Genomic DNA, 14,117 nt, shown 5'->3' on the forward strand with positions numbered 1-14,117 from the left:
GCCATATCCGCTGGGCGGCTCACTGGACTCTTGAAGCCAGTGACTGGGCAGCAGGTTATGATTTCGAGGGCTTAGGATGGTAATGCAGCCAGGGGCGGGGCTGGCGTGATGCTGGTGAGAACAGATACCCCCAGGAGCCTGTGACTTGGACAAGAGAGGGTTAAACCGAACGCCACCACAGGCCGATGAATTAGCAAGGGGCGAGGCTGTCTCAGATGAGGTCACCGTCTGCGAGTGGAATGAGTGGGATGTGGAAGAATGGCCGGATTTCATCTTACAGCAGCAAATACTCTACCTTTTGTTTGTATTCAGCGTCTCTTTCAGTTGAGCCTCCTGAAAAGAATCCATTAATTTCAAAGAAAAGGTACCATAACAGCCTTGGGGAGGGAGGAGAAAGATACCAGAAAAACCCACCAACCATGCGATTTTCCTAGCAAGGCTTCTGTGGATATTTACTCGGCTCATTGTCTAGTTTTGCTATAAACCGTGCCCCCCTGGGTGCGCCATTGACACCGTGGAAATGGCCCGGCCTGCTGCGGGCGCTGGTCAGAGTCGCTGCTCCCAGACTCCCTCTATGAATGCTTTTACTGAGCCCGTCTGTCATTTCCCACCAGGAAAGGTCAGCGTGCTCACCACCGGCATCACAGTCCATGTTGCCATGGAAACATCCAAAGGGCAGGTGGAGATCGAGCTGGCCCCCGAAGTGGAGATCCCCACCGCCTGGTCCAAGAAAGCCCCGTGGCCTCGGTGTCTGTCGCGCTGGCCCTCCTCCGACAGGGCGAAGTGCGTCAAGGTACCGGTGAGCGGGCCCCCAGGCCGCGCACAGCCCTCACAGCCGCCAGCTTCCCGAAGAAAACAGGTTTCCCCAGACCCGCGGTTCTCCAGTGGGGGCCCCACAGGGGAGCGGCACCTGAGGACCTGTTCGACATGCAGGTTCCCGCGCCCCCTCTGATCTCCGGAACGAGGCTGGGTGGGCAGGCCCCGCCCTCTGGGTTTTAACAAGCCGCCAGGTGATTCTGGTGCAGAACCCCTCCCAGAGGAAGCGAACGCAGCTTCTGCCATTAACTGCCCACGTGCGAGGGGCGGGCCCCGAGGCTCCCGCTGTGTCCACGAGGGGTGCTCGCCTGCCCCGGGGCTGGCCCCCAGACCAGTGGGTGCTGCGGAGATGGCTTTCTCCTCCGGCCAGCGTCCTCCTTCTCACGTTCCCGCGTTCTCCTCTTCCTCCAGTCGTTTGGATTCTCCCTGTTGGCCCGTTGGCATTATCACTGGCAGCTGAGCTTCCTGCAGGCCGAGCGGGTGCTGCTGGAGCACCTGGACGAGGACGGGGGCTGCCGCCGGCGCTGCTTCCAGGCGCTGCGGCAGATGAAGGAGGACGTCTGGTGTCCAGGGCGGAGGCCTGTGATCACGTCCCACCACCTGCAGGTGAGTGTGTGGCCGGGGCGACCGAGGTGGGTCCCCTCTGCGTCTGGTAGGGCCTGGCCTGGCCACATGGACTGGGCCTGTGTGTGTGTATGTGTGTGAGTGATGCATGTGATGCATTCGGATGGGCGTCCAGTGTCCCCACTTGCCATACCACAAAGGGTCACTCATGGAGAGAGAGAAACCAGCTGTAAGTGTGCCCACAACTCCCTTGGCCAGGGTACCATTTCCTCCGCCTCTCCCTCCCTTTCCCCCCTCCCCCTCCTTCCCTTTTCTTTCTTTGTGCCTTTTTTCCCTCTGTCTCTTTCTATCTCTCTCTCCTCCTTTTATTTCACTCAACAAACCACAAGTGCCCACTGTGCGCCAGAAACCCCGCTGAGTGTTAGGACTGAATTGCAACTCGTGGCCTCTGCACGCGAGAGGTCTTCAGTCTGTGGAAATCGTGCGAGCTGCTCAAACCTCAGATAAAGTCCCGTTTTCCTCGTGTCCTGACTCAGTCCCCACTCAGACCAGGTGCAGCCACTCAACGCGCACACGCTCCGTGCAGAGGAGGAAACCAGGGAGTGAGCAGGTTAGACCAGGACCGGAACTTCCGGGTTCCAGCATCGGGCACGGTTTCCCGTCACTCTGCCAGCACCTGCCTCCCCTCCCCCCAAACCCAGCATTGCACCTTCACGCCCACCTTCACTCACTCACTCAGCAAATGTGTGCTGAGATGACTACAAGCCAGACACCTGCCGCACCTGGAGGCACCTGGGGAGCAAACACAGACATGGTGCTGCTCTCGGCTCCCGGGCTAGCAGGGGAGACGGGCATTGATCAGGCAGCTCTGCAGGTGGAGTCACGTGATACAGGGAGCCCCAGGGAGAGGAAGAATGCTGCTCCGGGAACCAGGGCGCCCCTCCTGGAGAGTGGCCTTTGATTACCCTCTTCCGCTCCTCTCTCCCAAATGTGGTGTCCTCCCTGCACGCTCCTACCTGTGCCTCCTCTCCCTCAATGGACAACGACACCATGTTGGTCTTATGCACTCCTGAGCCCCTGTCTCGCCCAGTGCTGTGCACCCAGTAGTTGCTTGGTAGATATTGGTTGGCAGAGTGCATGAGTGATTCCACATCTTGTTCAGCTTCCCCACAGCCCCTCCCAAAACCACTGGCCTTTGCTCCGCCTTCTTATCTTTTCTGATGATCTGTCCTCCTCGGTCTGGCTGAGAGTCCCTTCATGTCTGGGACCTTTCCCTCTAGTGTCTACATTCTTAACATGTTCTCGGGCACAGGCCCCTGAAAGCACACACCTGTGCTGGGGGAGGGGCGCGTGCTGCCTGTGGCCTGACCTTCTCTCTTGCTTGTCTTTCTCCGCCGGGAAGAGGTAGAGCTGAGACGCAAACTCCAGTCTGTCTCAGAGCAAAATCTCATCATCTTGACCCCAGTGGCATTGCTCTACAATTAAGATGGATAGAGACATTTGAAGTGGCATGAATATTTAAGGCAAGATTGACGAGGGCGCCGTGACTGCTCTCAAAACTGCATCCCACCCATGGACCACTTTCATCCCAGTAGCTTCTAAGCATCTAGAGCAGCGGTTCTCAACCTGTGGGTCGCGACCCCTTTGGGGATCAAATGACCCTTTCACAGGGGTCACCTAAAACCATCTGAAAACACATATGTAATTACATATTGTTTTTGTGATTAATCACTATGGTTCTCAACCTTCCTAATGCTGCGACCCTTGAATACAGTTCCTCATGTTGTGGTGACCCCCAACCATAAAATTATTTTCGTTGCTACGTCATAACTGTAATTTTGCTATTGTTATGAATCGTAATGTAAATATCTGATATGCAGGATGTATTTTCATTGTTACAAATTGAACATAAAGCATAGTGATTAATCACAGAAACAATATGTAATTATATATGTGTTTTCTGATGGTCTTAGGCGACCCCTGTGAAAGGGTCGTTCGACCCCCAGGTTGAGAACCGCTGATCTAGAGTCTTAGGGCAACTCCTTCAAGGGTTTCTGCTTCTGCCCTCCCCACCCACAGAGCACAGCAACACTGCACGTGCTCAGGAAGGGGCATTAAAAGGGAGTCAGGTGTTGGAAGGGTGGGATGAGAGGAGCAGCTGCCTTGTCCCCCAGTCTGCCCCCTTGGTCAGCGGGCAGTGCGATGGCCGCGGCTGGTGGCGGTGTGGGTTGTCCCCGAGGAGGGTTTGAGCGTGCAGGACCATTGCAGGGCGTCCGGCTGGGAAATATGGAAGAGATTGTACAGAAGAGCCCATCACGCTCACCTCACCTGAAGCCTGGCCCTCCCCCAAAGGGTCCTCCCCTCCCCCCAACAGGCTCTCCCCCGAAGCGTGAAGCAAGAGCTTACCTTCCACTGGCTTGTTTATTCCCAAAACCCACTCAGAGGCACGGGGCCTGGACTATCATGGGCTCACTCGCCTCGGTTTGCTGGGGGAGGTGAAAGGTTAAGGACAGGAGAGGAATGCACCCCTGTCTTTCGTACCCAGGTTATCTTGACCAGCATGAGATGACCTCCAACTCGTTTATGCCAAACAGTTTAATCTAAGTCGAAACGTAGTATCTTGCCGTGACCCTAAAACTGTTCTTTTACTTTTTAGTCTAGACTGAATTTTTAAACATACCCAACATCCAAACCATCACATTAGTTAATTCACTATTTCACTCAGTTGGTCAGCATTTCCTGAGTGCCTCCCGTGCGGGCCAGGCCCCCTGTGGGGGGCTGGTGACACAACAGTGACTAAAAGCAGGTATAGTCCTCTCTCTCAGGGAGGTCACCGCCCAGTAGGGACCCCATGGCACGGAGGAACATGAGGGCTACTGGGCTCATTGCTGCTTATGAGAAATAAGTGACAAAGAGGGCGTCTAATGGGTGTCAAAGGGCAATTGGATGTGATGAATGAGTTTCCTGGGAAACGGGAGGGCAGGTAGGTGTGCTCCAAGCTGAAGTAGAAAGTAGGGTGTGAAACGCCCTGAGGGAGAAGAGTGCATGAAATGAGGCCAGTGTTGCCCAATGGTGTGGCTCAGTGGTTGCGCGTCCACCTAGGAACCAGGAAGTCAGGGTTCGATTCCCAGTGGGGAGTGTGCAGGAGGCAGCCAATCAATGATTCTCTCTCATCATTGATGCTTCTCTCTCTGTCCCTCTCCTCCCCTCTCTGAAATCAATACAAATATATTTTTAAAAAACCGAGGGCAGTGTGGCTAGAAGGAGAAGCTCAGGAGCATGCAGGGTCAGACGAGGCTGGAAAGGCAGGTTGGACCAAACCTTGTGAGCCAGACTATGTAAAGGTTTATATTTTTAGCTGAAGCAATGGGAAGACTTGGAGGTCCTTATATTTCAAAAAGACCACGTTGGCTTCCGTGTGCCTGGCGACAGGTGGGAAGGCTGTTGCGCAGGTCTGGGTGCGATGTGGCGAAGAGGACGGCCACGCCGCAGATGAGATACGTGGGTGGATTTGAGACCTGCGTTGGCAGCAGGATTGGCAGGACTTGCCTGGGGTTGGCGAGGGCGGGGGTGACCCCAGGTCAGTGACTTGCATGACTGGCTGGATGAGCAGCTCTGGAGGCAGACCAGGTAGGGGGGAAGGCCATGAGCTCAGCTGGGACATGTTGAAAGATGACTTTCAGATTTTCAAGAAATACCAGGTAAAGAAGTCAGTGGAGCAGTCTGGGCTGGAGAGAGAATTGGAATCACCTGTGTCTCGTGGAAATGAAAGCCACTGTGGTGGAAGGACGATAGAGTGGAGGGCCTGGAGCTGGGGAACGCCATGCTTAAGGAGGAGAAGCCTGCCGAGGAGTAGCTGCGATGCTGGGAGAAACCCGAGGGTGTGGTGGCCTGGAAGCCACGTGAGGAGTAACCCCAGAGGAGGGTGTGGAGGAGAGGATCTGCCGGCTGGCCGGGTGAAGCGAGGGCTGGAAGAGGCCTGCGAGGTTCAGCCGTGTGCAGGTCACTGGCCCTGGAGGAGAGCAGCTTGTGGGGGCTGATGGTGGGAGAGTCCAGCCGGAGGGGCTGAGGCAGGGAATGGTGCAGAGGAAATGAAGACAGAGACGGGACGATTGGAGAAACCTGGATCTTCAGGGGAGAGTTAGGGCAGGAGGAGAGGTGGGATTGGCGGGAGCAGGAGATCCGTTTAAAAGCCAACGAGGAAGCGGGTGATCCGTCACATACAGTTTCTGGAAGGAGAGGGATTCGGCCGGCTGGGAGGAGCGGAGGGGCAGCGAGGAGGATGCCGAAGTCTGGGCCCGAGGATTTCCGCTTTCCCTGCAGGGCAGAGGCAGAGGCAGAGGGGCGGGGAGAGCTGTGATCACTGGACGTGTTCGTGGGGAGCGAAGGCCTGAACGGAGAGGCAGGCGTAGGAGACGGGCAAGGCTGGGAACCCGCTGAGGGTGGGGATCCGGAATTCGGGGCAGAAGCAGCTGGCCTCAGGGTCACGTGAGCTCGGGGTCCCCGAGGATGCCCTCCTCAGGGGCCCATGCGTCTGACCCCCCCCTCCCTCCACAGACAGTGCTCTTCTGGACTTGCGAGAAGTACCCCCACGCCAAGGACTGGCGGGCCTTCAGCAAAGGGCTCCTGCGCCTGGCGAGGAAGCTGCACAAGTGCGTGCGCCAGCGCTTCCTGAAGCACTTCTTCGTGCGCAGCGGCAACCTCCTGCAGCACGCCGCCTCCGCCGAGCTGGACGCCGTGGCCCAGAGGCTGGCCCTCTTCCTGCAGGACCCCGGGCCCTCCTGTGGGCTCCTGACCTTCTGCTCCGGCTCCAGCTCTGTGGATGGGTGCAGGCAGGTGCCAGGTTCCTGCCCAGGAGAACAGCGCCGGGCGGCGAAGGGAGTCCTGCCGACCAGTAGCACCTCAGAGGCCTGACCAGGCCTCCCTGGGCCACGCAAGTCCTGGCCCTCGCCATCGCTAGCTACCTCTCTCGGGGACAGCTCTCATCCAGCTGCCCCGAGCAAACTGATGACAGTTCTGAGCCTGTTTCCCTTGCTCAGATGCGGATGGTCCGACGGGGAGGATGGAGACAGGGCCCCTGGAAGCCAGGCATCAGCCTGCTGCCCAGCCCTGGTCCCCAGCCCGCCGGCCACGGGTGCATTGTTTCCATCTGTGAAATGGGACTGTGACTGTGCCTCCCTGAGGGCGGGGCCGAGAGCCCGCGGACTGGGCGGTGCCCTTCGAGGAGAAGGCATCGGATCAGCACTCCGTGCTGCTGTTGGTTTATGGCCAGCGTTCGCATCCCGGATGAGTGCCTGACCGCTGATTAAATGATTGCGTCTGTTGCGTGGGCCTGCGCGTGTTTCCCGCCAGCTCTCCTGTGGTTCCGTCTGTCTCGCTGGTGGTCACCCGGCAGAGAAAGAGAGGTTTCGATGACAGGTGTCAGTCAGAGGTGAAAGGGCCGATCTGTCTGCCTCCTGGATCCCAGCCACTGGCCTCTCCTTGCATCCCACGCCGTGGGTCAGGGATGGGACTGCCTTGTGTTGATGAAGGAACCTGGTACGGCGATCTGCATGGAATGGCTCGGGTGCTGCTCACCTCTCAGCACCTTCCTTTGCTCCCGTCATTCACTCCCTCATTCATTGATACGTATGTGCTCCTTAGGCATGGGGAACGCGGCAAAGGGCAAGATGGACCAGGCTCACCCGATGGGTGATGCCTAGTGGTGGAGACAGGACATGAACAGTGAGATCAATAAACACGTTATTATAAATTAGAGCGAGTGCCACGGAGGAAATAAACAGGAAACTGAAATAGAGCCACAGAGAGAGCCAGAGGATAAAGATGCAGGCACTGACGGGGAAGGAGAGGGCGCCGAGTGCAGGCGTGGAGGGGCCGCAGGGTCAGATCCCCTGGCCTTGGGACGCCGGTAAGGAATTTGTATTTTGTTGTAAAGTTGAAGGCGAGGCATTTGGCCTCTCCTGGCATCGTGATGCGATTTGCATTTTAAGTTCCTTTTCTAGCATCTGCATAGAGAGGGTGCGGGGCTCACCCTGGCGTCGGGCACGGAGGGCTCTCCAGCCCCACATTTTGACTCTCACTGAGGTCCCGAGGCCACCCACCCTGGGCAGCACGTCGGCGGGAGTTCTGGTTCCTGGTGAGGCCAGTGGTTTCTCCTGGCATTTAGGTGCTGCTTCTCACGTTAAGGGAACCCTTTATCACTTAGAACATTTTCCCCAAATATATAACAGTGACATTCCTATAAGCATGAACTGCTGCCTTTTTAAAAAGGAAAGTCACATTTGAAAAGGAAAACAATTATTTTTACAAAAATACTGTAACCAAACGGTGGGGTCCCTGGGCCATCACATGGGAAACGGTGGTTTCAGAATGATGGAGGGAGATCTTTCGAAGCATAAGTTAATAATTTTGACAACACGAACCAACGAGCAGACCAGTGTTTTGCTAAATCATCCAGACTTGCATTCAAATTCTCCTATTCTTAGATCTTGGGAAACATGTTTGAGAAGGTAGCAGACAGATATAGCAAGTTTTTAAAACGTTAATGATGAAAACAGCTGAAGCAAGTTTCGAAACAGCTCTGCAGCCTCACAGAACGCAAAAGGTGTGAGTCGCCTGTACCACTGATTCCAATGTGTGCTGGTGTTTGGAGAGGGTGGGCCTGGCACACTGCGCCGGCTGCTTCCGGTAGATTCTTCCCACCTTTCCCTGTGGATCTGGTTTCTGGAGGAAGGAGGGCTGTCGGCAGATTCCGGAGAGTTCCGACTTCTGGCCAGCAGAGGGCAGGCGGGGACCACACATGAAGGAGCCGGGTTCCCACCCAGCGCGTTTTCATCCAGCAGGTGTCACCCTCCAGAAAGGGAGCCAGGGATAGAGGATTCAGCTGATGCAAAATTGTTTACCTTTCCGGCCATTTTGGCTAACATTCACAGTCTTTCTGCTTAAAGCTCAGATTTACAAAGGGAGCCTGTGCAAGTATAGTCCATTGTGGGGATTCTGGAATATTCTGCTCATAGTTCTGAAAAGTTCGATAATATTACTCCTTTATTCTGGTCAGCTTTTTGTTTTGTTTGTTTTGTTTTCAATTCTCCAAAAGGCCTTTTCTGTGCATCTCCGGTCTTCTGGGAGCAGGGCTGTTTCATGGTGAAGTGCTTGGTGTTCAGCCGCAGGAACTGACCTGCTCGATTCCACATCCAGCTCTGACACTGTAACTGCCTGTCCTGGGCAAGTCGTCCAGCTTCCTAAACCTGGATTTCTCTGTGGACTTTGTTATGGCTTGAATGGTGTCCCCCAGAATTCATATGTTGAAGCTCTAACCCCCAACACCCCAGAATGTGACTGTATTTGGAGACAGGCTCTTTAAAGAGGTGATTGAGTGGAAAGGAGGCCTGGAGGGTGGCGCCCTAACCCGATAGGACTGGTGTCCCTAGAAGTTCAGGAAGAGAGATCCTGGGCAGGTGTGCAAAGACACCAGGCCATCTGCCAGCCCACGGAGAGAGGCCTCAGGGGCAACCATCCCTGCTGGCACCTTGACCCTGGCTTCCAGCCTCCAGAGCCGGGAGGAAATCGCATGTGTTGTTTAGGCCGTGCAGTCTGTGTGCTCTGTTCTGGTGAAACTAACGCTGGCCTCGGGGGAGAAGCCTCACTGGTGAGGAGAACCCATGGAATAATGGTGCTTAGTCGAATCAATGTTTGGTGTTGTGGACACCTGTCCCCCACGCTGTCCGTCATCGCTGCTATCCTGGTAACTACCCCCGCCCCATGTATAAAACCGCCACCAGGAAAGCAGGCACAGCATTTCAGTACGAACCCCGTGCGCCCATCTTTCCCTTGTCCCTCTTGCTGACGTGGGGAGGCATCCCTCCTCGTGCGGAGTTCTCCGCCTGCGCTGGACCAACGCCGCGAGCTTCGCAGGCCACCTCCCTTTATTTCCTGGCATCGCCGTGTCCTCCTGCAGCCCCCTGCCCCTCTCTTCTCTCCGCGATCCAGTTTTCCGAGTTACTGTACGTGTCTCCACTTCCTCCGCTCTTCATACTTGTTTACTGAGGGAGTCTGAGCTGTTTAAAGATTCACAAGGACACCATGCTCACTGTCTGGGTGGGAAAAATGGCCCACTACCAGCCAGAACTTTAGAATTCTCCCAGGTGCGCCTCCTTCCCTAGCCCCCTCCCGCCCTGACATAGGTGAGCCCGGTCCCCTATTTGATGTATGACTCTGGCTTCCATTTTTTGCTGCCTGCTAGTCAATCATGAGACTGTTGTTTCTTTGTAGGGTGTCTGCTTTTCTCTCTGACTGCTTTTAATTCTCTTCCACCTCCTTTTCTCTCCCCACCCCCCCTTTCCCTTTGTAGTCTTACTTTGTCACTCTGACACATGGACAGAGTCCCCTGGCATCCGTTTGAGACCAGCTCTGCCACTCACGGATTTGTGATCTTGCGCACAACTCTTCGTTTCTCAAAAGGCTTTCCCTCGTCTGAAGATCAGTCCGCATTGCCAATGTTGGTTGCCTTGTCTAGAGTCAGACAGCCCTGGGTTGGAACTCAGCTCTGCCACGTACTAGCCCATAGCCTTGGCTATTACTCAACTTGGCGAGACCTCAAGTTCTTTGTCTGCAGACTGGGTAGAGATTATGCCTTTTATCCCCGCATCCCCAGTAATCACCACCCTACATGGATGAGCGGATGAAGCTTCCAGCGGGGACGGTGTGGGCTTCTCACCAAGGCCAACGATTGTGGTTTAAGCATTTGCTGGAACAAATAGAACTGATAGCTTCAGAGCTTCAGGCATCTCAACACGGTATCTGGTAGCCCAGGGACTCCCCTGTCTCCGTGGACCACTCAGTATCCGGGGCCTCTCTCAGTTGTTCGGGTCATGTAGCCCTCTGCTCACAGTCCTCCAACCATTGCCCATCCCGCTCATGCTAAAGCCAGAGCCCGAAATGGCCCCCAGCCCCACCTCTGAACCAGTATCCCGTCCCTCACACTCATCCTCACCCATACTGCTTCCTCGCTCTTCCTAGAACACGCCAGGCATGACTCGGGACTTCTGTGCTTATGGCTCCCTGTGTCTGGAGGCCTTCCCTGATGGCTTGATGTAAAATAGGACATTTTATATACCTCAACCTGGTCTTGACATGAGCTGCCCTCTTTCCCTGCTTGATTTCTCTCCATAGCACCCTCTGGACAGTATCTAGCTGTCAGTCTGTCTGTCTGTCTGTCTTGCACCCACCAGAGTGAACGCTCTCTGAAGAAGAGACTGTGTCTGTGTTTTCAGGGCTGTATATTTACAACCCCGGGCACATGGTAAGTGTCCAGTACATCGGACCGTGAATGAAAATGTTTGCCAAACTCCTTCAAAAACGATCCATTCAGGTCTCAAGCTCCTTGGACTTTGCCATGTATTTGGTTTGTTTCTTCCCTTAAAAGCAGCGGAACCGCGGAGTTTCTAGCTTGCAGAGGAGGTGGAGGCCTTTGCCTGTGGCTGGGAGGAGAGTGGGGTCCCGGCAGGGTCAATGACTGGCCTCAAAGCCCAGGCCCCGAGGTGGTTGCAAGGGAAACGCCCAGATGTTTTTCCTTTCAGAAGCCCTTGACCTTCTACAGTGCAAGCCTGAGCCCTGGAGGAAATGCAGTCTCACAATCTAACTCGAACTTTGGCTCTTCTTCCTCATCGGTGCCCGGGGCTGGGACTTCGCCCCTCGCCCTCCACCCTGCTTCCTCTTTCCTGCTTGTCAGGAGGGCGGTGTGGGCGGGACCCCTGTGGGAGGAGAGAAGAAGTAATTTGCTCAAATGTATCCTGTCCCAAACGGAACTTCTTTTAAAATATATATATTTACTGATTTCAGAGAGGAAGGAAGAGGAAGAGAGAGAGAGAGAAACATCATTGATGAGAGAGAATCATCAATTGGCTGCCTCCTGCACGCCCCCTACTGGGGCTTTATTTCGCAACCAGGGCACGTGCCCTGATGGGGAATGGAACCATGACGTCCTGGTTCATGGGCCAATGCTCAGCCACTGAGCCATACACAGGCCCAAACAGAACTCTTGATTTCTCCTCTCCAGTGTGCCCCTCGCCTCAGTAACTGGAGTCATTATTCCTCCACTCGCTTCAGCCAGAACCCAGGCGTTACCCTTGAGCCCTCTCTTTTCATCACCCAACACCTTCAATCCGCCAGCAAATCCTTTTGGCTCCGCTTTCTATATATAGTGCAAGTCTGACTCGCAGCCCTCAGCCCTCGGCTGCCTCCACCCCCAGGCCACACCTTCCTCCTGTCCCTTCTGGACTGCCACAGAGGTTTCCTAACTGGCTCCTCACACCCACCCTCACCCCACCCCCTCCCACCCAAGTGTCCCCCACACAGGAGCCAGAGTGCTCTTTTCAACATGCACATTGAACCATGGTGTTCAAATCCTTCCAATAGTTCCCATCCCTCTTAGAAAACAAGGCCCCCAGGATCTGCCCCCTGCTCCTCTCTCTGCCCTCGCCTACCACCACGCTCCGTCACTTCATTCCAGCACAGCCGCCATGCTCATTCCTGCCCACGGCCTTTGTGCCTGTCGGCCCACATGTCAAAGCCCGCTCCTCCCTGGCAGCCTAACGCAGACAGCGCCCCATCGCCGGTCCCTTCCCCGGGTGGGGAGCCCAGTCCCGTTAGAATGTAAGCTCCCTGTGGGCAGGGAGGCATCTTGTTCGCTGCTGGGTCTCCTGCACCTAGAACAATGCTGGGTGCATAGCAAGCGCCCAGTATTTGTTGAAGGGATGAGTGGAGGAAGGAATGATTTGGCTTCGTGGCAGGGTTCGAACTTGAACCCAGGTCTTCTGACTCAGGCCAGGCTCTTTCCCCTACAACGTGCTGCCTTGAAGGTTGGAGAGTCACATCTTTAGCTGCAGAGAAAGAAAAATTACCGTGGCTCCGGCAGCCTTTGCTCCAGGCAGGGCCTGGCTCCCTGGACGCAGGATGCACGCTCATGCTGCAGGGACCCGGCCATCCCGGCCTCCACCACCACCAGCAGGAACGCAAGCACACGTGCTGTGGCTGGTGCTGCTGGACACCGCCAGCCCAGCCAGACCCGACTCCAGCGCTCTGTGCACGGTTTGAGCAACACACACATACACACACACACACACACACACACACACACACTTTGCATGTAAACAAAGCACGCCAGAAAGGACTTCAGGCCCAGCCCCTCCCTTCCTGCCAAGCGTGGGGACAAACGGTGGTGGTCTTGGCAGAAGGTCTCTGTTGCCTTCTCTTTGTCTCCGAGTCGAGACCATTCATTTCCTCCCATTCAGCCCGCTTTATTTTTGGCCGTGTGACTCTCCTTGGTGCACTTAAATATTCGGTTCTCAGACTTTGTAACCTGTGCACCCCCCACCAGGGCCTAACTCCTAAACACTGAGTACCAACGACCAAGTGAGGAGTGTTCCTGTGAGCGCGCAGGTCCTTGTAAAGGAGCAGAGCGCCTTAACATCTAATGCAGGCTCTTAGCGATCATGTAAAAATCCCCCCCCCACCCCCCCCCCCCCGCCCGGTGGGCGTGGCTCAGTGGTTGAGCGATGACCTATGAACCAGGTTCAGTTCCCAGTCAGGGCACGTGTCCAGGTTGTGGGCTCGATCCCCAGTGGGGGATGCACAGGAGGCAGCTGATTGATGATTCTCTCTCAGCATAGATATTTCTCTCTCTCTCCCTCTTCCTTCTTCTCTGAAATCAATACAAACAATTTTTTAAAAAGTCACCGCCCTCTTAGGGCACAGAGGGATATGAGGGTATTTGGTGGAGCACCCGACACCTGGCACGTTCACGAGTGAGTGCCCACTGTGGGGTTTCGGACCTGAGACCGGGGAGCAAGCCAGGCTGCCCTGCGGTGGTGGAAAGCATGGTTTGGGACACTTGGTGGTCGTGGTAGTCGGGGGAGGGGACCAGGGAGCTGAGCTCTGGGCTCCTGAGCTGCTCTCCATCATCACAGCCCCCGGGTGGGGCCCCCCTCTCCTCTCCCGCCTCCTCCCAAGGCGTTCTTTGTCCTGTGAGGCATCCAGAAAGCTCTCTGCCCTTGACTCTGTCCAGGGGCTACCATGACTGACTTGTGCCCTTGGTGGCCAGGACACGGGCCCTTGAAAGGATGAGGAGGAGCAAGAGAGAGGGTGGGGAATGGGTGCCCGCCCCACTGCGCAGGGCGGTCCCAGTCACGTCCTCAGCCAGCCCGGCTGGGATGGAAAGGGACGGCTCTGGGGAGCGCTGCGCATTTGCGGCAGCAGGGGGCGCCCGCGGCTGCTCCTGCTCCAGCCGGGAGTGCGCAGAGCTCCCGCCGCAAGGAAAATTCCGCCGCCGAGAGCAGCCCGGGACACTGCGGACCCGCCCGCCCGCCGCTCTGCAGTCACCCGTCCCTGCGCGCTCGCTCGCGGGTTCTCGCCAGGCGGCCTCCGCCCACGCTGGCCCTTGAGGGAGCAGGCGGCCCCCGCCCGCAGCGGCCCCCACCGAGCCCGCACCTGTGGGGTGACCCTGCCTCCCCCTGGGCGTCAGGGCTGACCGGGCCCCTCATTTCAGTGTGTGTGGGTGTGTGTGTGTGTGTGGGGGGGTGTTTATTGCAGGAGGGGATCAAGGCCACGTCCGCGCAGACACGGGCTCCTGCGCCACCGCAGCGAGCTCAGCCGCCTCCCCTGCAGGACTAGGGAACCCGGGCAAGGGCAGGAAGCCGCGCTGACGGGCTTAGGTGATGTCAGCAGGAAAGGAGAGGGAA

General features: G+C 56.3%; 1 protein-coding gene across 7 annotated transcripts in view; it reads left to right on the forward strand.

The window, feature by feature from the left end:
• The window catches only part of MAB21L3 (mab-21 like 3), a 35,864-nt gene extending 28,730 nt beyond the window's left edge, over positions 1 to 7,134 (forward strand). For 5 of the 7 annotated variants that reach the window (XM_081112550.1, XM_081112553.1, XM_081112552.1 and 2 more), the window contains 3 exons: positions 615 to 793; positions 1,228 to 1,422; positions 5,938 to 7,134. In XM_081112550.1, coding sequence (XP_080968676.1) covers positions 615 to 793; positions 1,228 to 1,422; positions 5,938 to 6,294 — 731 coding nt within the window. In that variant the 3' untranslated portion in view covers positions 6,295 to 7,134. Of the gene's footprint in view, positions 1 to 614; positions 800 to 1,227; positions 1,423 to 5,937 lie in introns of all 7 variants that reach the window. The other 2 variants (XM_081112548.1, XM_081112549.1) reach the window with 1 other exon arrangement.
• The last annotated feature ends 6,983 nt before the right edge of the window (positions 7,135 to 14,117 follow it).

The sequence above is a fragment of the Myotis nattereri genome, assembly GCF_964212035.1.
Source record: "Myotis nattereri genome assembly, chromosome: 18".
Lineage (NCBI taxonomy): Eukaryota > Metazoa > Chordata > Mammalia > Chiroptera > Vespertilionidae > Myotis > Myotis nattereri.